The following is a 24,164-nucleotide window of genomic DNA, read 5'->3' on the forward strand; positions in this document are numbered from 1 at the left end:
GGTCATGACACGGTGCTCTGCACTTTTCTATCAAAAGCAAATGAAAGGTTTGGAACAGCTTGTGCACACACCAGAACTTAATCAGTGTGGCTGGAGTGCTGTGAAGCTTCATCCATCTCTATTTTTGCTTTGTGCAACTTTTAGATCAGTTTTAAAGACAACTCCTCTTGTTCAAAGTTCCCAGAATCCTACGGGATTCTCTGATAACAGGCTCTGCTTTAAAGTCTTTCTAAAACCCACGTTGCTTACTGTAGGCCACAAAGAATCTTTTAAATTTAGCCCAGGGTCCCTAGTAAAAGCCACATTTGTCAGCAGAGTGGTAGTGTTACTGAAGCCACTCCATCTCCTGCAGCATCCCTGACCCATGCTGGGCTGGCAGTGGCCACTGGATGCAGCCGGAGAAGTGCACAGGAGACAGCACGGGCAGGGGTCAGCTGCTGGGACAGGGAAGGGAGAAATACTCTGATGTGAGGGTTGGCAGGAGTGGAACCCCATAAGTAAAAGGTTTTCAAAATAGAAAAAGTTGTCGTCTTAGTATCATACTAATAATTCACAATGTATCATAACCATCAATAGCACCATGCTGGAGATCAGGAGGAAAACAAATTATTGATGCGATATTTTGTAGGTTCAAGAACAGCCCGTGTTATTTTTCAGGCAAGAAAATGAACTACTAACCTAATGCACAATCTTCCCATAATCAGTACTGACAGCAGAGCTCGCTCCTTTCAGCAGCAGCCATGGCAGGCTCACTGCTCTGCCCTCGCGGCTCCCCTACACTCCTGGGCCTCCAAGCCTGGGAAGAGAAAAGGCTGTTGAGGAACCAGCAAGAGCCGGCTCTATAATTTCATCTTAGCTCCTTTTCTAATTTAGAGATGAGAAGAATTTAAATACTTCATGGGCAGATTTTCTTCACCCAAGACCCACAAATTCATCTGCCCATTCAGTGTTTTCAGGGAATCCACGTTCATCTGAGAAAATCTGTATTGGCCAAAGTCAGAAGATGCTTGTGCCTAACCAAAGAGGGGGTCAGGCAATAGAAGAAAACGAAAAAGACAGGTTCAAATGGATCTCAGGTCTTAGACAGCCTTAAGAACCAAGCTATCTACCCCACTTATCCAATCCTGCTGAGCTCTCAACCACCTTGCTGAGTAGTCTGTGGCATTACAGCCCCAGCAACACACCCAGTACGCCTGTACACGGCATTTCTGCTTCCTGCCATGTCCTATAAACAAGTGCCCAATATGCTCGCAGAGTTATGAGTAAAAACCTGAAAGTGAGAGACACATCATCTGCTCCACCTTGCTTAAGCAAAAGCATTTTTGGGGGATAGTTTACACTTTTTGCAGAAGTTGGAGCAAAATCTGCAGCTGCTCCTGTGATTTCTGAACACTGCAGTTTTCAGGCAGTCAAGCCAGGAAGGGCTGAAAAATTACATAGTGGGGTAGTCTCAATGACTAAGAGTAGAAGACGACCTGTGTTCTTATATATAAAAGCAGCTGTGTTGCACTCACCTCCATTGTTCTAAACAAATTGAAAAAGAGAAATGCATTGCTCTGTAAAAGAGCTAAGTAGGTAAAGCTTTCACGCTTTGTTAAACTTTCCAGACACTTGAGGGTGTTTAAGATTATGATGCGTGTTAATTTGAGCAGATTTATTATCCACGTGCTCTGAATGTAATGAATGCTTCGCTGTCTTGCATTTTCTGCTTAAATACAAAAACCTTCCTAAAGAGAAAATGCACCTATATGTTGTTTCAGAAAACAACAACAACAACAACAAATTTAGTCACACTGATTATATCTGTAACAACAAATGCCTAATTTAAATGTTTTCCTAGAATTTTATTTTGTTTACACATATACAAATCCAAGTGCCCACAACAGTGGTCAGAATAAAACAGACTTCCTGATGCGTTAGGAATTTGTAAGCACGTGAGATTTTGTTTTAAAGCTGAAATTATCAACTATGAATTGCCACAGCCAGCTCTACTACAATGGAAGATAAAGAAACTCCAACAGAATTTGCATTTTTACATTACAGGTGAAAGGCAAACAATTCTAAGCTCCCTAATTAGAGCATCCAGCTTTTGTTGTTAGAATAAGGAAAGCAACACAAGGAACAGCTGTTACAATGCAGATTTCCATGCCAGTGTACCTGGAGCAGGGCAATGAGCACATACATGAAATACGCACAACTTGATATATGGAAGTACAAATACAGAAATATAGCAGCACAAATATGAAAAGGCCAGAGATTTCATTTAAAGTACTTTGTGGGAAGTGTTAACAGGTTCCATGGAATAACTAATTCACTGTCTTTGCTAATGTGCAGAACAGTCTGGAATTGACATTATCTACAGCAAAGTAGCTCCATCGACAACGACAGAATTTCTTGTTTGTTGAGAAACTTTCTACACAATTTTATCCTGATATGCCAATACCATTTCTAGTATTGCAATGTAATACCATTAAACATTGAATAAGTAGAAAATGCAGTTAGCAATGCCTATTCATGTATCTAAATGAGAGAAGTATCAACATTCCACATTTACTTCCCACCAGTTTAACTCAATGTGCATATTTGTCAGCTTATTAAAAGCAGACAGGCCAAATCAATCTGACTTTTCTGAGTACCTGGTTTCTACATGGAACACTTAGGAAAGATTTAGAGAGAAGTCTCCAAACCTGGCTTCCAGCTCAGACTCTTTTGGCATATAAAGAGGGGAGATGAGTTGGCTCAAGAAAAACAGCCTGTGGCAACTGAATGTGGATCCATGAATTCCAAGGCATTCATGTCCCAAATTTACTTACACTCCTGTTCTTTTGTCATTGCCTTCTTTCAGTTCAACAGCTCAAGTGGTAAGCCTGCTTCCAACCATTTTCTTGGTATGAGCTCCCCCCCCTTTGCTGAACTGACAAACTTGAGATAAAGTTTTGCAGCAATGGTACCAACTTAGATATGTGCTACTCAGGTGTATGTGAATTGATAGACCTTTGCTAATGACACAATCTTAATGACAGCGGGAACAAAACATGGTCATGTTCTGCTAGAGAACATATCGGCTGTCTGTACATGAGAAGAAACATCTTCCTATTACTTGGGTTGCAAAAACTTCTCATAATTTAATAAAAAAAAAAAATGTTAAAACCTTGGCCAGAGAAAGGAAATGTTGATGTAAATGGAATAATATGAATATATTAATGAAGTCCAGTAGCAGCACCAGCTGCAGAATTATAACAAAACCAAAAAGAAGATGGTCTCACGCATTCCTTAGCTACATTACTCTGTGACTTGTATATAGTAGAGGTGAACACAGGAGCCTATAAATACCTGCAACTACTTGTAACAGAGACAGGGACTTTGAGCAAAAAGTCTCAATGCATTTTGATATCACAGAAATGAAAGTATACAGTTCAACAGATAATGTGCGGAAAAGGGTGCAATTTGCAGAGTGAGAGTACAGATGAACATCCAAAATAAGATATCCAAGTCCTACTTGAAAATTTAGGGCTTGATTCTTCACTTCCAAGAACTCTTTCTGCAATGCTTTAATTTAAATTACCCTGAACACTGGTGCAGAATTAAACAGGTCACTGGGAGGAGGCTGCTAGTCCTGGATACTCCCCCTTTAAATGCTCCTTTTTGCTGTCAGCTGAACTGTTGTTACTCCTTCGTTTTAAATAGCTTTCAAACTCAAGACACATGAAGGAAGTGGGGAGCAGACCCTTCCCCAGAAATGCCAACGACAAGTGGCAAATACCCTAAGCTCTGGAGTTTTTTCCCTTTTATTTTTTTTTCCTCCCTACAGCTTGTTTACTGGATTGTTAAACATTCTGGCAGCAAATAGAAGGGGGTGGGGAGGAAGACGAGCTGCCACATTTCTAAAATTAGCATCTTCTGCCTCTGAGAAGCCTGTGGAGATTTAAAAAATTAGGTTTCTCTGCAAGATGCAGAGAGATGTGGAATTTAAACTGTTATATGGCTCATGTCTTAAGCTCTGTTTTATAGCAGAAAACTAGTTCACCTTCCTCTCTGCTCCCAGCTGTCAGTCAGAGACTATTACCACAAAATGTCAGGTCCATTTTATAGAAAGTAATTGTATTCATTTGCCCTGTCATCTGCAAACAGCTCCATAACATCTTCCATGCCAGTTTGCCTACAAAGTGGCAGACTCGCTCCCATTTACAGGTCACTCCTGCTGTGCTGCCGAAAAGGAACGGCGAGGATTCCAGCTCATGATGTGCTCTCCCTTGTCGTTTGGTCCTCAGGAATCAGGTAGGCCCTGCTCAGACAACGAGTTATGTCCTTCTTCAGCCTTTAGAAGGTAAGCATTCATAAAAGAAGCTGCTGTGGTTCAGTAATTGCTGTCTTAGACATGTACATGCAGACATCACTGTTACTGTACTAATTCTGATTCCGAAGTAGAATTACATAAAGTGACACTGATTTTGAATACACATTCTGTCATGCAAGCAGAATTAAGTGACATTTTGATCTGTTATCAAAAAAAAACAAACAAACAAACAAAAAAAAAAACAAACAAAAAAAAAAACAGCCCTCTATTAATATGCAAAATATGACTTCTTTATCTCCAGAATGAGAAATGCTGTATTAAAAATAAAAGCAAGCTGTATGGAAGTACTCTGCGAGCAATCTCCCCAGTTACTGGATCTGCTGAGAACAAATGTCACCAAGTAAGGCCTTTTATCTGGAGGCATGTTTGGAGGCACACATGTTGAAGGAGATTTATTTCTTTGTATAACCTCAAATATATCCCAGAAGACAAAAGGAATTCTCTCCAAACTTGCTCCCAAGTATCACCAACAGGGAAAAACACTGAAAAAGATTAATCATTTGTGGAGCAGCACAACAAGCAGACGCTGCTCTAGAGGCTGGCATTTTATCACGTTGAATGACAGAATGAGAGCATTGTGTTTTTTTTTTTTCTCTAGACCTCAGTCATGCACAGCCAACATGTCCCATAGCCATGACCATGCAGCAGCTTTGACAGGAACAAGTTCAGTGGCCTCAGTTTTGGTTTAAATATAACTGCACCTAATGGCACGTGGGCTGCAGGACGTGCGGGACAGTGTAACAGTGACCCACTAAGGCAACATTACCTGCAGCTCAGAGCATGTCACTGCCAGAGGAAGAGATCTTTGCCTTACCTCTCTGAATTAGGAAGTGGGGATGAATACAAGATGTTGAGGAGAACAGAGTTAAAAAAGCATTCTAACCGTTTGTACAGTAACTTGAAGATTACAGTTAATCTGCTTTTGCCTTGATAACCTTGCATTAACCCCACAGACTGTCCCTACGCTACAAGCTGTAGACTAAAACATTCTTTATTCTGGTTCTTCTTCAGAACAAAGCCACTTCACAGGAGTAAAATAAGTACTTAACCAAGCACAACAACATCTCTTCAGGTCCCAGACCTCTTCCAGTTCCTGAGCCGTAGCTATTCCAGTAGGAGAGTAAAGTGTTCAGCTAGCCTGATTTTCTCCATACCTGTTTCCCACATGTAAAATAGATGACAGCAATTTTATGCCTCACCGTGCCATAAGTGCACAGAAGCCTCTGAGATGCTCTCAACAATGTAAATAAAATATCCGAGATCTGTGATAGCAGCCAGCTATTTTAAAAGTCTGATGCACTTTGTTGCATATCTGACCCAAGTGAAAATACGTACTAGGAGTAGTTTTCAGTCCTAGACAGCTTTATATGCTACATTACCCTGATGTTTCCTATCACACCCTGCGGCAATGCAGCTCCCCCAGCATCCCACACAAAGCTACAGCCACCCCACGCGGAAACAGCAGGTACTTTTTTATCATATGAATGGAAATAGGTTGAGTTTCCCACGCTGTTTTTACTACCTTGGAGCAAGGTTGGCCTTTTGAAGAGGATGAACCCCTCCCTGCCAACTGACTCCGACCGCTTTGCATCCCCAAACTCGACATGCAAGAGTATCCTGGTGACTGCTAAAATGCCTGCTAACAGCACGTAGCTCTTGCTTGGGGTCTGAATATTCCAGGATACTCCTGTTCCAAACTAGCAGGGCTGCTTCTCTGTCTACTTCTTGGGGTTTCTTATTTTTTCTGCTTAAAGCTGGGTAGCATGTCAGTGAAGAAAAACACACCAAAACATGATAATGAAATTCACCTTGATGATGTTTTACTGCATCCCACTTAAGCTACAGGGCACAATTAGAATGGTACAATAAAACCACAAATTCCAAAGTTTAATATCATCTCATTATACTGGTTTTATGTAACACAATGCCTCGCCAAATAACAGCGCTTCAGCAATCCTCAGTTTGATTTACCATCACACCACTGGATGAATTGAAAACACAATAATTCTCAAACCACATAGAGCCCCCAACTGAAATAATGATGATGATGATGATGATGATGATGATAATAATAATAATAATAATACGACATCAGTTGCTGTATTCCTGAAGATTAACCAGCCTCCAAAACCAAAATTCAGACTAACACCACAAGAGATTAGATAAAATGCTACAGGGGGACAAATTAGTGGTTTATTCTACTCCTGTTACAAACCTCCTTCCTTATAACAAAGGTATTTGCCTAGAATATCTCTCAGCACTTTTTAGATATCAGAAATACCAGTGAAGAGTACTGCAGGAGAGAATTCTGAAAGGTTTTCTTCCATGATTTCTACAACAGCAAATGCCCAAAATCATACACGTACTTTAGGCTAAAATTTGGTTTATATATAGTCAAGTCATAACAGCTACTGACTCTAAAAGTACATGGGATTACAACATATACTAAGCAAAATAACCTTAAATGAGATGTTTCTGAACAACAAAAAATAAACATGTTTAGTTCCAAAACGGAAGAAATAGATTCATTTCAACATTGTGAAATACTTCTGTAGTATGATCTGAAATGAAAAACAGTAAAATGCAACTTATGTGCAACCAAACATTTCACGTTTGGTGAAACTACAGAGATTCAAATAAATGGCTTCATCAAGCTTCTCCAGCCATCTCTTTAAGGGAAACCACTGCCCGCAACAACCCAATGAATTTAGTCTGTCCTCAGTATCCAAAGGCCATGGTTTGTTCATTCTTGGTAATAAATTATGAATACCCCCCTATACACATCTGTTACTCAAATCACCAGCTAAATAATATATGAATAAATGAAGAGACTCCTCTTAGGGGAGAGAGCTGTGGGGGACCAAACTTTGAACGATGTGCTACAGCAGCAAGCATCAAAGCATTACTATCAGGTTTGACCTCAGCTGGGTTTTATTTTTTAAAAGGGCTAGAACTGAACTCTATGAACATGAATGGCTAAACAGCAGGGGCATGGCATAAAAGCTTGCCCAGAAAATATATGGAAGAAATACAGGGAAAGAATTAAACCCTAAATGAAGAAAGTGGGTAGAAAGAAGAAAGAAGTGATGCAATCTGAAAACACAAAGCCTGCAATAAAACCACAGGTGGAAAATGGCTACTCACGAAAGCTTCTAAATTCATTCTAATTTTCTGTAATTCTAAACTTATTCTAAAGACACAGACAGTCCTTGACAATATTCACCCAGTCAAACCAACCACACAGCTATGCCCAGTAAAAGCACAAACTTTGTTATTCTTAGTAGTTCATTCTGAGATGTCATAAATTTCTAAACACATGTGCAAATAATTTATAATTTCTGTTATGCAGAGATCTTACTGCTGCTTCAGGCAAAAAGAATCCACATTAAAATACATCTTCAAATCTGTATTTCAAAACAATGTCTTTGGAAAGGGGAGAAAGTGAACGCTATACTGCATTAGGCTGCATCTCCACATAAAACGACCCTGAGGTATATTCCTAGAACATCCAATTAAAGCTTGTTAGACCAAAATTTGAATAGATTTGAAATGAACCAAAATTTCCCTAAGAGATCAAAGGATGAAGAAAGCATTCTTATGTCACAAAGAGAAGGTAAGGGGAATTAGGCTCATTCTTACACGCCCTATCTGATTACGCTCTGTCTAAATCAAGTAGTCATGGATTATACTGGCTACGTTGATTCCTTGGGCACAATCTCTGATGTGTTGCTAAAGATACCTGATCATTAGCCGGTCTGTTGAATTCCCTACCAGCATTACACACATAAGCAATTTTTCTTTCTTCCTCCACGGAGGTAGGTTGATCTTGGCAGTGCTACTTTTAGTTCTGTCCTGTGGATGTTTCATTGCAATTACATCTGAAGCAGGACAGTGCGTCCAGGTAATTGCCAGGCCTCCTTTTTCAGTATGCCTCATCCACTGAGAGCATAAGCATCACCTGTTCAGGTGCTGGAGAAAATTTATTTCTCTGTTGCAGAAATGAAGTGGAACAATTTGTCACTGCACAACCTGCTGTCCCTGAATTACCTAGCTATGCCATGTGTTTCACAACAGAAAAAATAGCACGGGACTGTCACACAACTCACTCCAACCTCTGACTTTTATTACTGCCTTGATTTTTTTTGTTCTGATCGAAGTGGGAAAGCTGCATAGCTTAGATGTTACTCAGAATCAGCTAACAACTTTTACTGAGAAGCAAAGAGCAAACCGCACGCAGAACTATCAGTCAAATTACCTGAATTCACTGTAAGAAATAAAATTATGGTCTAAACCAGGCAGCAAACCAGCCCAGACTCTCTGTTGATATTTACTGGCAAAATCATTCTGATACCAGAACTGATTTATGAGCCATCACAGCTGCAATACCCAGGGAATACAGGCTTTATCCGTATCCTACATGTCAGTAAGATGTCTGTAGGACCTAACATCTGGTACTCGCACTATTAAAACACCTCTCCCAGTGGAGGACTGATTATAAGCATCACAATAGTACTGTGGCAAATGGATGCTAGAAGAGTAGGGAATGTTATATATAAAACCTACAGAGAGAAGAAAAACACAAATAGAACTGGTCCTCTGGAAAGATATCCCTAAGGTCACTGGTTTTGTGGACACAGAAAGAAAAAGAAGGTAGCGGTACACCCCACAAGAGAGCAAGTACACATTCCGCAGAGCTCAGAACAAACCCTGGTCTCCCTTCTGCATTTGCTGAGGACCTGGCAGTGTACAGCACCTGACTGCCTGCGGGTGCTTTCGACAGTTAGATGTGTTCCATGTGTTAGCTGTAATTTACTTGTCAGTCATTTACTTGACTAATTGCCTACTCAAAGTGGTTCATCACACACGATACCTGAAGTGTAACAACCACCACTGAAGATGCAATAGATTTGCCCTCAAACAGAAGACACAAGTAACACCATCCTCTATATAAACATGCTTTGTCATGAAATGCATAACTGGCATGTGCATACAGAGAACCACGAAAACACACAATGCTGGAGAATAAGTTTCTGATTTAAACATCTGCTAATGGCTTAAATGAACGATGTACCATAGCTAAGCCAAGAGGGACAACACAAGCAAATCTGATCAGCAGAACCTACAAAGCAAAACTCCTGTATAACCACCAAGAGGATGCAGGTACGTCAGACCCCTGTGGCAATTAGCATAAGGGTTTCTATTCCAGATAGCAATGATTAACGACAGTACGAAGTGGTATGTAAAATACAGCACGCTGCATTGTGGGGTGGTCCCTCTAATTTAAAAGGCAACCTCTGTTCCCTCCACCAGCAGACTGCAAGGCACACATAAATGTAGGGTCTGTAGCTAATGAAACTGCTCTGCTGTAAGCAAATTTCACGGAATTAGGAATTGCTATGTCTTGAGCATTACCATTTCCCTGATGCAGTTCATATTTCATTTCCAGTAAGTGGAATGGATTTTAATTTACTTAACACTCTTTTTATTCATGTAGATACTGTGGCCATAATTAATAAAACATGCCAACAGAGATAAAAGAGCTTCTGAATGACAGTGTACTGGTAAGATTTTTAAGAAATAATATCCTCTAAACACAGTCACCGACAGCTAAATTAATATCTCTGGACAAGTGAGAAAAGAAGGAGTTATCTGATGTTATCAGAGTCCAACTAGAAAACAACTGTGCCCATAAGCACAAGTGCAATTTATCCTCTAGCTAAATTTCAAGTGTATATGGTAAAAAGAATAAATTCACCTACTGTGCTTCTGCTGTGGGCTTCCTAAATCCATTGTCTTCTAGAGATAGGATTATTTTTTCCCCATCTGCCTCTTTCAGAATGTAAAAATACTCAGCATTTTCCCTCCGTCATGCTCCCTCTTCTGCAAGTCTCTTTCTGTTTGTGTGAGAAGGCAGTTTAAGTTTCATCCCATTTATTAGCTCAGCCACTGAGGAATCTCTGTCAGTTTTCTGATGGTACAAGCTCCTCTACTTGTAGATAACACCCGAGGAAATGGGGGAGAGAGAAAAGGTAAGATTTTATCTGAACTACTTTTGCTGGAACAATTAACACTTCCCTGCCTGGCATCTCCTTTCCTGGTATCTTCAGTGTCAGGTCCTTCGTGGCAATAGGAAATTCCTTATGACAGCTGTTTAATCCTCATGCTCCTTTTCAGATTGCCTCCGCTTTTCTCTTCCCCTGCTTATCAAGAAGTGGTACCTGATACCACCGTAGCCGTGACTTCTTACAACCGTACGAGGCGTCCCTTTTCAATCATGCTAAAGGGAGTAAGGATCCCAAATTCCATGGACTTTCTAAGTCTACTGCGATCCTTAGTCACTATCAGCTAAAAATTCTAGAGATCTCTATTAGTTGGTGGAAAATAAGCGTCTAATTTGGGTTATTCTTCAGTTACAGTATTTTTAAGCCTCTATCCCTGAACAGCAAAAATAACAGATCAAAATTATTTGCAAAGAAATGTACCTGTCTACCTACCACCTTTATCACAAAGCTCTGAACTTTTTGAGCTGAGAATCACTTTTGTTCCTTTGCCCTGATTTTACGCTCATGTAAAAATGGAGGATTTTGCTCCCCTTTTCTCAATCACCTGGGATCAGGAGAGAGTTTTAACTTTTTATCCCTGACCACAGTAACACTACTACAATGTAATTTTTGTCTAGACCTGCATGTGAAAAAAAAAAAAAAGAGCCTCTTCAAGTTCAGTACAGGATGCACCAGAGTTAAGGGGATGAAGATGATCTCGAAACAAGTGCAAAATCTTTTGCTTTCTCTTCCTTCACAGAGCCAATTGTCTGGAACTTCAGCATTTCAGGGAGCAGCATTTCATACCTTCTGAATGGTTTGAACACTTGGTCTCAATTCTCTATTAAAATTTTGGCATGTTAGCCCTAGGCATGGTTAAGCAAGCATTATTCAGAAACTACTCTACTGATCATATCATTATGGAAATGGTCAAAACTCTGTATTTGAAGATCTGATGCTTATCTAACTTTCACAATTATATAATGCTGCACAATACAGTACTTAATTAACAACACTCACATAGTTAAAAACACAAAATGAAAGAAGCTTTAAATACAAGAAGGTACGCAGGCAGAGCGACAAGGTGACATTATCATATAAAATTCAGGAAAATGCCAAGGCATATTTTAACATATTCAGATCCTTGATGAGCTTATTGCCTGAACCTTACTTCTTCATCTCCATTCAGAGAGGCATCTCCTGAATGCCTCCCAATACCAAAGGGAAAAAGGAAGTTGTTATTGTAGAACAAAATAAAAGACTAAACCTGTTAATGTTTCTGTACTTAAAATGCATGCGAAACACCTCTCACGGTCCGGGTAATGGAAGCCTTATTTGTTACTTGAGATAAGGACTACGGCTAACAAAAAAACACACACACTTTTGAGACACCAAAGTGTTTGTAGAGGCAACTTCCAGCTCTGGAATGACCAGATGTGCACACTACATATGTTCCTTTACAGGGCTCCTTAGCTCCAGTATTTGCAAGGGCTCTTACCATTCATTAAGTGTAGAAAACCACGATGATCTGCTTCAGAAGACAACCAGTCAAAGTTTTTTGTTCTCTCAAGAAAGAAAGCATTCCTCTCTCAAATATGAGGTATTTGATCTCAGATCTAATTTGCAGAAAAAATAAAAAACAATGATAAAAAGAGAATTCTTGCTTGCAGACGATGAGCATTTAAATGTTTGAGAATGTAAGCACTTTCTAGAGCCAGGCAGATTTCACATTATCACACAGATAGGTATGGGTTGGATTTTAAAAAGCCAATTACCCAACTCTAAACGCAAATCAAAGCCAGGCAATAGAGCATGTTTTAAGACACAATGGCTAAGAGTAGCTTGGCTATAACTGCATTCATTTTTAGAGGGATTAAATTTACTGTAACTATCAGCAGATACAAATAATTCACTTGTGAGAACGTGTAGGAGGGAGAGATTTCATTTACAGTGTTTACAAGAGCTGCATCCTTTTGTGAGCTGGCTTGACTGACAGATTTAATAGCCAGATCTTAAGAACTTCCCACTGATAATGCCAATATCATGGAACTTTGTTAAGGAATACTGCATTTCCCCCACACACCCCCATCTTCGACAGCCGCAGAGGCTAAACCTCACGCAGGTGAATGAAAGAAACATTTTCCTCTTGCAGCATTATGAAGACTTGGTCTGTGATTGCTCCAGCACTGCTTCGCTCAACCCAGCACGCAGCTTACTCCCTCTAAACATACTGCTCTTATTCTGACCATCTGAGCATCATTTTTCCCTATTTCTCTAGTTTCTAAGAATCAAAATACGACCACTACATAGCCAGAACGAACAGTTCTACATCTCTCCTCCTGCATGGCAGCAGCAAACAGCCTCATGCAAACAGCCTGCAGCTATGCACACATGCCGTGCAGTATTCTGGGGTTTCTTGTGCAGTACTGGTCATATACTGTAGAAGAACCATATTTCTGCATCACCTTTGTAATGGTACTGTTCCTAGGAACTGCCTAGTACCCGTGGAAATGGGATATGCATCCCCTTGTTCCAAAGTCTGTCCCTCTCCTTCTCGGCGGGGTTTGTGCTTCCATCCAGCAGATGGCAACAGCGATGCACGCAGCCCCTCGGATCTGCAACATCCTCTGGAATGTGGGCATAAACAGTACTATTCACTGTGCTTTGAGTGTCCCACTTCCCTCCACGCACTCAGCAAATCTCTGCATGCAGCAACAGATACACAGGAGAAAGAATGAGGGAGTGGGAGGGAGGGAGAAAGTGACGAAATCGCTGAGGAAGGAGATTTTGGAGAGGAAACAGAAGGTAACATTCAGGTGATCGAGTTTCCTAATTCGTGCTCAACCATAAAGCCCTCTCTTAACACCAACACATCATAAATTTACCATGCTTATGGCTTTACTTCAAGAGGGAATTCCACTTCTCTCACAAGTGACACAAAAATAAATCTACCGACAAATCTAAGTTCCAGTAACAAAAGTCTCTCCTATAACGTTAGCACACTGCTACACTTACGTGTGCAGTACAATGGTTTCTGCCAGCATGGAAAAGCCCCCAATTCCAAAACATAATTCACTCAGTAGTTTTTATTGTGCTTTCACTAGCTAACTGCTACAGATGAAACAGAGCTGGTGCTTGATTTGACTGCCTGGCCCAGAAAGGTGAGGCCAAGCCACAATATTCCGATTGGCAACGGAGAACCAAGAATCCCGACCTCTGCTTAATGTACCCTTGTGGCTCCCATTGCTATTTTGGCAGTTTCACGATCTCCCAGGTATTTGTCCTCACAAAACTCAAAGTAAGGTTGTTACGAGGTTAAGGGATGTCTGAACTGGAGGCAACAAACTGCACACCTCTCTGCTCCACTGCAAGTGTCAAATTCAATAGTGGTTAGAGTCCCAGCCGCCAAGGCACCTCAGTGGGGATGTCGGTGCTGAAACGAGTCAGGAGACTGAACACCTTTATGCATCTTGGCACAGAGCCTCTGAGAAGCACAATACTCTGTGCTCAAACAGGCAGGCAACAACTCTTTACTAAAGCAAGCAGGCAAAAACCCCAATCAAACAAAATCAGGAAATAAATTAATCTAGGAGGCTTGATACATTCAACAGGCAATGGAAAACTATTTGGGATGGCAAGGCTTAAAAAGCTCACTTAATCCGAACTAATATCCTTATGGAAACAAATACCAACTTCTCAAAGAGAATAGAAAGCAGTACATGAATTATACCAGCTGAAAGATAAGACATGAACGTTCAGCAGTCAAAATAAAATGCAAAGTCCCCAGACCCTGCGTGGTCCAGATTTACTGCTGAGCTGTGTCTTGTAGCCTGCCTTCCTTCAGACAGAACGTGCATACATGTAATGAACGGATGGATAAAAGGAAGACCACCGCTGCCCTCTAGTGTTAAATTACCGTCAAATATGACCTGAGGACCAAAGTTACTGCCATCAAGAACCTTTCTCCTTAACAGCACAGTATGTTACATAAATGGCACGATTTCTTACATTTTTTTCACCTTGTAAGGGGGCATCAAACAGCTCAAAGGCTGAATTCCTTCAAAAGATGTTTACTCTAAGCTTTTGACAGTATTAAGAACACTATATGAGCGTGGGCAATAGAAGATAGCCTTCTTCAACAAGCTGAAAATTGATTGTGTTCCTGTTTCTATTTCATCAGTCCTCAGATCCTTCTGATCCAGACCAATGCAGGAGGTGAAAATACACCAGTTAGCGATCTCTCAAGTAAAACATCTACCTAAACTTTTGGCTGCTTATTTCAATGTATATTCTTGCAAAAAGAACAAATTTTGTTCACAAAAGACCTTTTTGTTTGCTTTGTTTTTAAATAAAAACCAATTTAATCAGACAACAAACTCTCCTATCTAGATGGGGTGGCTGCACTTTTGGATTCTACCGATGGTGTTTTGCAGGACAGTTCCAAGGCAGCTGATATCAAGTACACACAAGTGCCACCGTCCAGAAGAACTTACTGTGGTTATTTCATTACTGGATAACGTAGGTGGAGCATTATTATTTGTTTCAGCACTGGTGATAAGAGATCCAAACATGACTGGAACCTGCCTGCTGTGCAGGAGTAGCAGATCCCACCTCCTATCAAAATAAGACAGATGACAGAGGAGGAAGCGAAGTTGCCCAAAACAGTCAAAAAATAAGTTGGTGACAGAATCAGAACTATCCTAAGGATAGATATCCTTGAAGTCTTTATTCCAACAGTCCGCAGACTCATGATTGCTTTTAATCACTGTAAACTGACATTGCCAAAGGAGACAATAGCACATTCGAACAGCCTCACTTGTTCATTTCTGCCTCTGCAGCACAAAGTAGGACAAACGGCAGCTTGCAGTTCTCATTACACTTTAGTCTCCATTGAGCAAGAAAAAGTGTTGAAAACAATTCTTGAAATTGAGACTATACAAATACTTCGGGATTTCATGTCAGAATTCTGTACTATCCACTGTCTACACTGTACCAAATCAAGGAGACTGCCGTGCTCAAGTTGAAACACTTGAAATACACAGCGTGTCTTTTCAGATTTTCTTCAAACTGCATCAACAAAAAGAAGAAAAGTCTTTTTTTGGTCACTCACTAATACAAGCAAAACTAGTAGAGCATCAGTTCACTTTTCATCCCCAGCTGACGGGCAATTTCACAGCACTGTAGCTCTACTCAAAGTTACTTTCAGGCAGCTGATGCTAACTCACAACCTCACTTGTGTCTGCTCAGCTAAACCTGCATGCTGGAGATTTCCATGGCAGCAGCACTGATCACGTAAACAGGCAGCATGTTAGAGCCACACGTTGAAGGCCATCTTAAGTGCTTCTCTAGGCTAATCTGATGTACCATATACCTAAGCAAACAGGATTTTGCATGTCTGTGCATAGCACTCTTTCATCAGTTTAGAACGGAAAGTGAGTCTAGACATGCCAGAACATATTTAAAAAATAGAGGATTACTGAATTTGCCATGCATCTCCTGGATTTTGGACTTTCCCAATGCTGCTGTAATAATCTTGAATCACTATTATGCAGCAAAATGATGTAAAAGTTAAATGCATTCCACTCCATGCATTCCTCATCCAAACACAGCCTACACAAAGGGAGCTCTGATTTCAAAAGAAGCAAGAAGTTTTGAGAACTGTTCTTGTCTCAAATGATTAGACAAATCAGGAAACCATGGATGACTGGTGAAAGTTAGAAGTCATCTAAGATTAATAAGTACTGACCGAAGTAGACTGTAGGTAGTTGAGGAGGATTTAACTGCATGGATTTACACCAACTAGGATTCTAACTTGATAGCTTGATAACTCCACCCTTCCCAATTTTTCTTGCAGATGTATTCACTCAGATGAGAAAGCTGAAACGTCAATCCTTGAAAGTGTATGTTTGATAAAGCTGAAATGTCATTTTTGACAGCAGAGACTACTCAATCAAGCAGTTCAACAGTAGCATTAGCACTTCTCTATACACTGTTTAGCATTTATTTTAATACAAAAGTGAAATAAGCGAATAGAAGAGCTGCCACTGCAATACACAGCATTTAAACTGAGTCATTTTAGAGGTACTTAGGGAGATAAGAGGAAACCAAACTCCAGTGGGTGTTCTGAGCATGTCTGCAATGCTCAGATTCCTGAGCAGGAGCCCAGCTTTTGTTGGGTTCCGACCCACTCACGCTGGAATGCTGGAAGTGCTGCACAGGCACAAAGACGACTTTCTCCCCCTCCAACCAGTTCTGCCATCCCTTTGCATTCCGTCCTACATACCCACTGACAGAGCTTTATGCACTGCTTTATATAACGGGCAGTTGTTCAAGAGGCACTAAAACAATTCATCCCACAAATAAGAAGCAGTTCCCTAGAAGTCTGTTTCCATACTGCAGTAATAACTGGAACATGCCATCGTCCTGCGGCACTGCCAGAGAACACCAACGTGATGCACCTACTGCACCTATCTCTGCAATTCTCTTTCACACCCTTTGCAAAACAATTTATGAGAAAGAGCTAGAAGAAAGAAATATCACCAAAGTTCTTTTGCAGTGTAACAGCAGGACTGGGGCAACCTTCCCCAGTGCATACAGACAAGCTTCGATCTTGCGGTTCCTCAGCACATGAAGATGAATTGAATGCAAAAGACTACAGCAGAACACTAAAGATCAGGGCTTAGGTATTCTTCAAGAGATTCATCCACTAAAGAGAACACCTCTTAGGAAGGGACCCAATTTGGAGAAGCACAAATATATGAGAAGATAAAGCTAAGAACTACGATAGTGGCAATCACTCATGGGCTACATTTGCAATGGCGAGCTGTTTTTAATCCAAAACAAATATATTCAACCTCATTAGTGCTAGTAAAAACCACACTGGCAGTTCAAACAGTAAGCCAGCAGAAGAAAAAATTGATCTCAATTGCTGGAATTGCAGCTAAAATGATAGAATTAGTTCCTTTAAGAGCCCAACTAAAAAAGTGTTGTCTACTTCATGTTCTCCTTTACTGCCTACAGTCATATTTCAAGCAAATGAGTCCTGAATTGAATACATTAAGTAGCAATTAAAGACCTGGGCTAAATCTACCATATTTTCAATACAATGAGCCAACTCCTCCTTCTTTGGAACCCTCCTATAGCACAAATTCATCTGCCACAGACATCAGTTACACAATTCCCTTCCTCCTACTCGATCTCCAATCAACACCTGATGTGCAAAATCACATCTGTAATCTCCAGAGCTTCCTAAGATAAGAACTCTTTCCTCTGAGCAAGCTGTCAACACTCAGAAAAGACCAACAGCCAACAATAGTTATTCTTTGAGCTCTTCAACTCGCAGCTCAGCTCAGACAGCTTCCTGGCACAGAGCCACAACCTGAGGCGCTAGAAATCTCTCCCCCCCAATCCAATTCAAGGAGGGTTTTCCAGAAGCACTCGAATCAAGGAACAAAAGCTGCAATAAGTTTTGACAGTCTCGGCCTATGATGCTAATTTACATTTTTAAAATATCTGGCCCCAAATGTTTTAAGGAAGAATTTGGGTGGTTCTTGTCCTTCTTACAGCCTTCAGTGCTGCATTCTACAACAATTCCCCCTTGTTTTCCCAGCATTCAGTGTTCCCTCTGGAATTCATCTGTTAAAGATTAAAGAATAAAATATTTAGGAGCACCTGGTGCTGCTGAATAAAGGAGCCTGATTGAAAGCCAGAAATAGTTGATAAGCAACTACACACACCAGTGTCATTCACAGAAAAGGCTAATACTATGTTCTCAATGAAGTTACAGGACTACAACTGTTTCTCACTTAAGAAAAATTACTTGGACAAGAAAAATAATTGTTTTGTCTCACATAAAGCTTCAGCATACCTCACTGCCTTCTGACTGCAGTCAGAAATAAATATTTGCTCTAGCAAACTGTATAGACCAAGTTCTCCAGTTCTTATAAATTGTGCTTTCCCCCCCACTCCTCTTCCCTCTCAAATTCATCGTTCTTAAGAACATGATTTCAAACTACGGACTCTCCTATTTGGGATCTTTATATATTTATGATCAACATGAGATGCCTCAGATATGTCTTTCCTCCTGCTAGAAGTAATCCTGATCTCTGCTGGTTCCTGGCTTAAGCCCTAAAGCACAAGCCTTAAAAATACCTCCCAAAATTCATCACTGTTGGTTATAAACACTCTTAATTGCTGCTATGCATATTATTGTCCAACTCCTTTTATTTAATCTTGCTGAATTCTTCACCTCCATAGCTTCCTCAAACATTCCCTATCGTGAGGGATCAGTTGCGGATCAGAAGAGATCGTATATACACTGCCCATAAAATTCTATCCTGCTTAAGCCACAAGTCAGACAATGATTCAGAGCCAGTTCGTTATTGACACAAACCCACACTGCTTGAAGATCTGGTAAGCAAGCACAGAGCTCTCCTTCCATCTACCTGTGAGTTTTGCCAGGTCCCAGTTTATTGCTACACCATTATTATTCACAGCTGCAGAAGACAATTTTCCTTTAGTCTGGAATGGAAGTGCTTGAAGAACTGGGAAACGGTATCTCAAAAGGACTACAATTGTTTATTCAAGTATAAATCATTTACGCAAAAATACCAGGCTGCCTAGCATGTCTTGAGAAACACTGGTAACATTACAGTTGTTTTTTTTTTATCATGCAGCAAAAAGAGTTCATAGCACAATTGACAGTCTACCTACAAACACTGAAAAAGCAATTCATTCCTTCATGCAAAATATATCACAAAACCAGATATTAATTTCACCATCCATGAAAATCACCATGGAAACAACTCTTTTAAATGGAGAGACGAGGTCAGGGATCAGGGGGTTAGTCCAGGGGTCAGCTTAAAACACCGAGCCTAACAATTGCTGGGTTTTAATCATGCTTGCAAATGGATGGACTACAACTTCAAAGCACCTCGATTTTCCTGCATATTAGGGCGTTTGCTACTGATGGACGAACACAGTACTGTGTTGATAAGCAAATCAAAGCAGCTTTAACTTTCCTAAGACTGCATGTATAAAGTCCATCACGCAAGACATCGACTCCAAGAATGCGTGATGGGAAAAGTTTAGTTATTCTACAAATAAAGTCCTTCCACTTGTCTCTGAAACATCACAGACCATGTGTAAGTGAGACCGTAAGGAATTCTTTTTTTTTTTTTTTTTTTTTTTTAAATCTAAACGCTACAATTTCTGCCCTCTAGTATCACTTCATTTAATTCCAGTCTATGTCATGTGTTCGTAGTCTCAGATATACCACCAAATCTCGGACACTACTGGAACAGATCCAAACCAGGCCAGTTTCTTTTCTCTTCAACCAAATTCTTTTCACCACACAAGCTACACAGTAAAAAGGGAATTGGGGAATTCAGCCCCCTGATTTACAAGCACAATTCCTGCAAACATATTTAAGGAAATGTAGGAGTACCATACAAAATGTCAATACCAAAAAAATAAATTTGGGATATTTGGGATAAAAGAAAATATTTTCAATACCAAACTATTAGGTGAAAGAATTGTAACCTTTCACTTACCTACTGTGATGACGTTTGCAGAGAGGAAATGGAAACAGCTTTCATTATGGAGCATGAGTTTTCTTGGTGTTAAATCCTCTGATACAGATTTTGGAGAAGTCAGAGCCATCTTAAGCTTTCAGAGCAACCTATCAACAGTGCTTGCTCTAAGTCAAACTATTTCAGAACGTATGTCTGCAGGAAGATTCAGTCAAGTAATAAAAATCAGAGAAAAATTAAAAATTTCAGAGGGTGTTATTGGCTTAGGTAAGAAATCGCAGCAAGTACCTTATCTAGAATTCCACTGTCAGGAGACTGTCCTGGTTTAATCCTGCTGACACATATTCCACGGATTGATGAGTAAACGTTACAGTGAGGAGAAAGAACTACTGCTCAGCTCAGTCTTTATAGAATGGATGTGACAGCCCTTCCCAGCAGCACGAGCATTACAAGCACTCCGTGTTTCTTCCCAGGATATCTTGCATGCCACAGACCTGGAGAAGACAAGATTTTTAATAACTGAGTTGCTTTAACTCTTTATTATATAACATTTACTACAGCGATGTAGCTGGATTGCATACAATGGAGCAACCTGTTTATCGCTGTTTATAACCAGATAGCTCCTTGCATAAGAGAAGGCACTGACTCCTCTTTCCCTCACCCCAGTACTTCCTATAATCAGACAAAATTACGCTGTTGCAGTAACTTCTGCAGAAATCAAATTACTCCTGCTGGGTTTAATTATACACACACATATTTACACATATATACATGTAGATAATACACACATACACACACATACTTAATTCAGACATTTTCTAGAATAAGGGAAAGTTTCAGCTAAACTCCCAAAGCACAGCTTTGCGAGCTCTTTGCTGTGATACTGGCTTCTTCATTCAACTCTGTCTCTTACCCTTAACAGCTCTTTTCTGCTCTTACATGCTGTCAACTGCCTCCATACTTGTACCTCTTCAGTCGTCTGGTATCTGTCTTCCCTTTTCCCACCTGACTCTCTCTCACCCACCGGCTACAGAGGACTCACCTTTCCAAAACGTTTGGATCTGTAACTTCCTCAGAGAAAGGAGGTCAAAGTCTCCTTCCACCAAGAGCAATCACACAAGGCACAAACCTGGGATCCTTCCTTATGCCGGTAACTGTTTGAATCTATGGGAGTCTCCTCCAGTGTGTAATTACCAGTTGAGCTCTGAAACATTGCCCTAACATGTTTTGTTGTGAAAGCACAGATCCAGTTTGACGTTACTTTAGAAGAGAGAGGGCAGTGAGGCATTACTATTAACTTACAGTGAGTAGAAATAGGGGGAGAGGGTGAGGGGAGAGGTTTGCAGTAAAAGATGCCCAAAGCGATGTCCTCATTACAGCACCTGCCAGCTCGGAGTTGTACCTCTCTTCTTGTCCTTGGCCTCTCATGCAGCTGCTTTGGGGAGTCATTTCCTCTCTAGGACAGTCTTTTCACCAAGCTCCTCCTTCCCCACCCTGTATCTTGTCAGAATCTCCTCTTTTGAGAGGGAGCCTGTCAGTCAGTGAAGTAATACCCACACACCAAGCCAAGCACACAGCAACTTCATATATGGAACAGCAACAGTTAACAAAATTAACCCTGTGGAAATCCACTATCACTAAAATCACTTGTTTCCACATTTAAATGGGGAGTATCTTAAAGGGTATCCTGTGGCTCTGAAATAATTTTAGGCATATAAGTGGGTGAAATTCATTTGATGAAGAATATATTAGCTACAAAGCACAGCTGGAAACCAAAACCAGAGTAACACTCAGAATGGATTCCACAAACCAACTGGGGCACAGGGGGAGATGTAACAGATTTCCATCCCCCCAAAATATACATCCTTGTACATGTCATCTGTCTCAAATTGTATCCCTTCCTCATTGCCTATGTGTGTAGTTAAAAGAATCCAGAACATTCTGCTGTAGACTGAAAAAAACGTTTCATGCATTTCTTTGTGCATCCCAGTATGAATATTTTAAGTTAAATCATTGAATGAATACCAAAAATATATTTACATATACACAGAGAGCTGATTTGCCAAGGCTCATTCTAAGCTTTTGTCTCCTGTATATACTTTACACTAGGCACTTCACTGAGGCACATTTGTCATTCTGATACTTTTTGAAGTCCCGCTGCAATTCTTTGGCTTATCAGATTAATTGATCCCAGTGCAGAAAAAAAGTGAGCATTAGTAACTCCTCCATGGCAAGACACCTTATCACTGGGGGTGTGCCTCTTGCTGTAATTCATTTGGGGAGGTTTTGATGAAATTAAAACAGTTTCTTTCAATTCTTATTGATTCATTTAAAAAAAGAAAAAAAAAAAAAGTTGTTTTCTGTACTATATCTAACTTCTACCATGAGTATAATAGGAACAGCATAGTGGCCTGTGTTCAGTTAAGACACGTTAAAAAATATAACAAACCTCAGCAAGAGAATTGCACTGCTTTTTATACACAGAAACAGCATTAGAGCAATGTCAAACCAAACAAGACCCTACACAGGCAGAAAACAGTCACTTCATATCTCTGTTACTTCTGTGTCTGCTCTGTGCCATTTCTGTCAGTGATTAGCAAATATCTGTAAGTACAGGTCTGAAACTCAATATTCAGTTGTGCAAACAATTTAGCAAAAGTCAGGCTCCTCACCTGAAGAGGAAGCCTGCTCTGCGTTCAGTGCTGATCCTGCTTTAAGCAGAAGCTTGTCCTAGACAGCCTACCTCCTGAGGTCCCCTCATACCTGAATTATTCTAGGAACTGAAATCAATTTATCACTTGAGGTAGAAATAGCGTACAACACCCATCATAAGAATTAATGATCCTATAACCACCAGGCCCTTATAGGGATTAAAATTCAAAAGAAACATATTCTGCTAATGGCTTCTGTTGAAATCTCAAATGTCCCAAAGCTAACAAAGCACAGTTATCAGACTCCTTTAACGGCACCATCTTATCCAGCAGTGATGTCATTAAAACATACAAATGCTGTAACAATAAAGCAGTTGTTCTCTGATAGTGAGCAACACTTGCTTGCTTAAGACTAAACCTTTGTTATTACATTTGCTGTGGCTGCTATTCCCATACATCGTTTATACTTTGCACTCACATAAACTTTCGCTGAAGACAGAAAATGTGCTGAGACAGAGCTTAGCTGAGGGAAGGTCTTAACATGTGATCCTGCCTTGCTCACTCTCTCCTGTAGCTGCTTCTTACACCTAGCTTTGGTTTTCGAAGGTGACAGACGTTCCTTATCTACCTTACCCATCCTACTCAAATAGCATCTTTCAAATTTCCTGAGCATTACAAAATGTGTAGCATCAGGAAAGGCTGATCAAACACAGGTAAGAAGTGAAGTAGCTATAGCAAGATAGATAAACATGCATTTGTTCTGTAGATTGCTTTCACTTCACCTGCCCCTGATTTACAGTGAATCAGAAAAGACCTAAGAAGTCTTTAGAACTTCAAGACAGAACCAAAACCTGACATTACAAGGTATCTCGGGAGTTAAATCACCAGTGAACACATTGAAGTGTTGTTCTCTTAAAAAGGCCCATGCAGCACCCAATTGCATTTCTGAAAGCACCCATTCCGGTGCATCCGCACCACCTCTTTAACCTTGGGATTCAGCAGGGAAGCAACAGTTGGTCAGCCAGATGAAGCTGCTGTAACACAGACAAGATCTATAGGCTTCCTTTTCAGAAAGCTGAACTGGTTGGTGGTTATTTTGCCAGGCTCTCACCTCTTTCTTCAGGGGTTATTTGAGAGGTCATCTCCTTTGCAGGAAGTTCAATCACTGTGACTCACTGCACACCAAAACGTACATCCAGGAGAGTGAGGAAGACTTAACGGGCACAGACCTTCGTGCTGGTACATACTGATATCATTTCAGTAAAAGCAATCACTCCAAAATACCTCACATTTATGAGGATGTGGCTTTCTGGGTATTTTAATGTCTTGACTCATGTCAAATTCACATTTTTTACTCTCCTCTGATTATTTGGAAGTGAAACTATTGTGACTCAGTTGATCTCTACATGTCTTGCTTTCATGCAAAAGATGTTTTCTTCACTGAGTCCCACCTTCTAAAGCTTCTGTCCAAGTCCTCAGAGAATTTTCCCTATGTGTCTTCAGCATATCTTTTCTTTTGAAAAAAAAAAAAAAAAAAAAAAAAAAAAAACAAAAAAAACAGCACCCAACTCCCAAAACAGCAAGC

General features: G+C 40.3%; 1 protein-coding gene across 5 annotated transcripts in view; it reads right to left on the bottom strand.

Moving 5' to 3' along the window:
• PLCH2 (phospholipase C eta 2) overlaps nt 1-24,164 on the bottom strand; it is an 80,463-nt gene that overhangs the window by 48,068 nt on the left and 8,231 nt on the right. For 3 of the 5 annotated variants that reach the window (XM_032201348.1, XM_032201353.1, XM_032201354.1), the window contains exon 2: nt 19,950-20,422. In XM_032201348.1, coding sequence (XP_032057239.1) covers nt 19,950-20,058 — 109 coding nt within the window. In that variant the 5' untranslated portion in view covers nt 20,059-20,422. Of the gene's footprint in view, nt 1-11,896; nt 11,935-19,949; nt 20,423-24,164 lie in introns of those variants that run through there. The other 2 variants (XM_032201350.1, XM_032201351.1) reach the window with 2 other exon arrangements.

Source organism: Aythya fuligula, chromosome 21 (genome assembly GCF_009819795.1).
Source record: "Aythya fuligula isolate bAytFul2 chromosome 21, bAytFul2.pri, whole genome shotgun sequence".
Taxonomy (NCBI): domain Eukaryota; kingdom Metazoa; phylum Chordata; class Aves; order Anseriformes; family Anatidae; genus Aythya; species Aythya fuligula.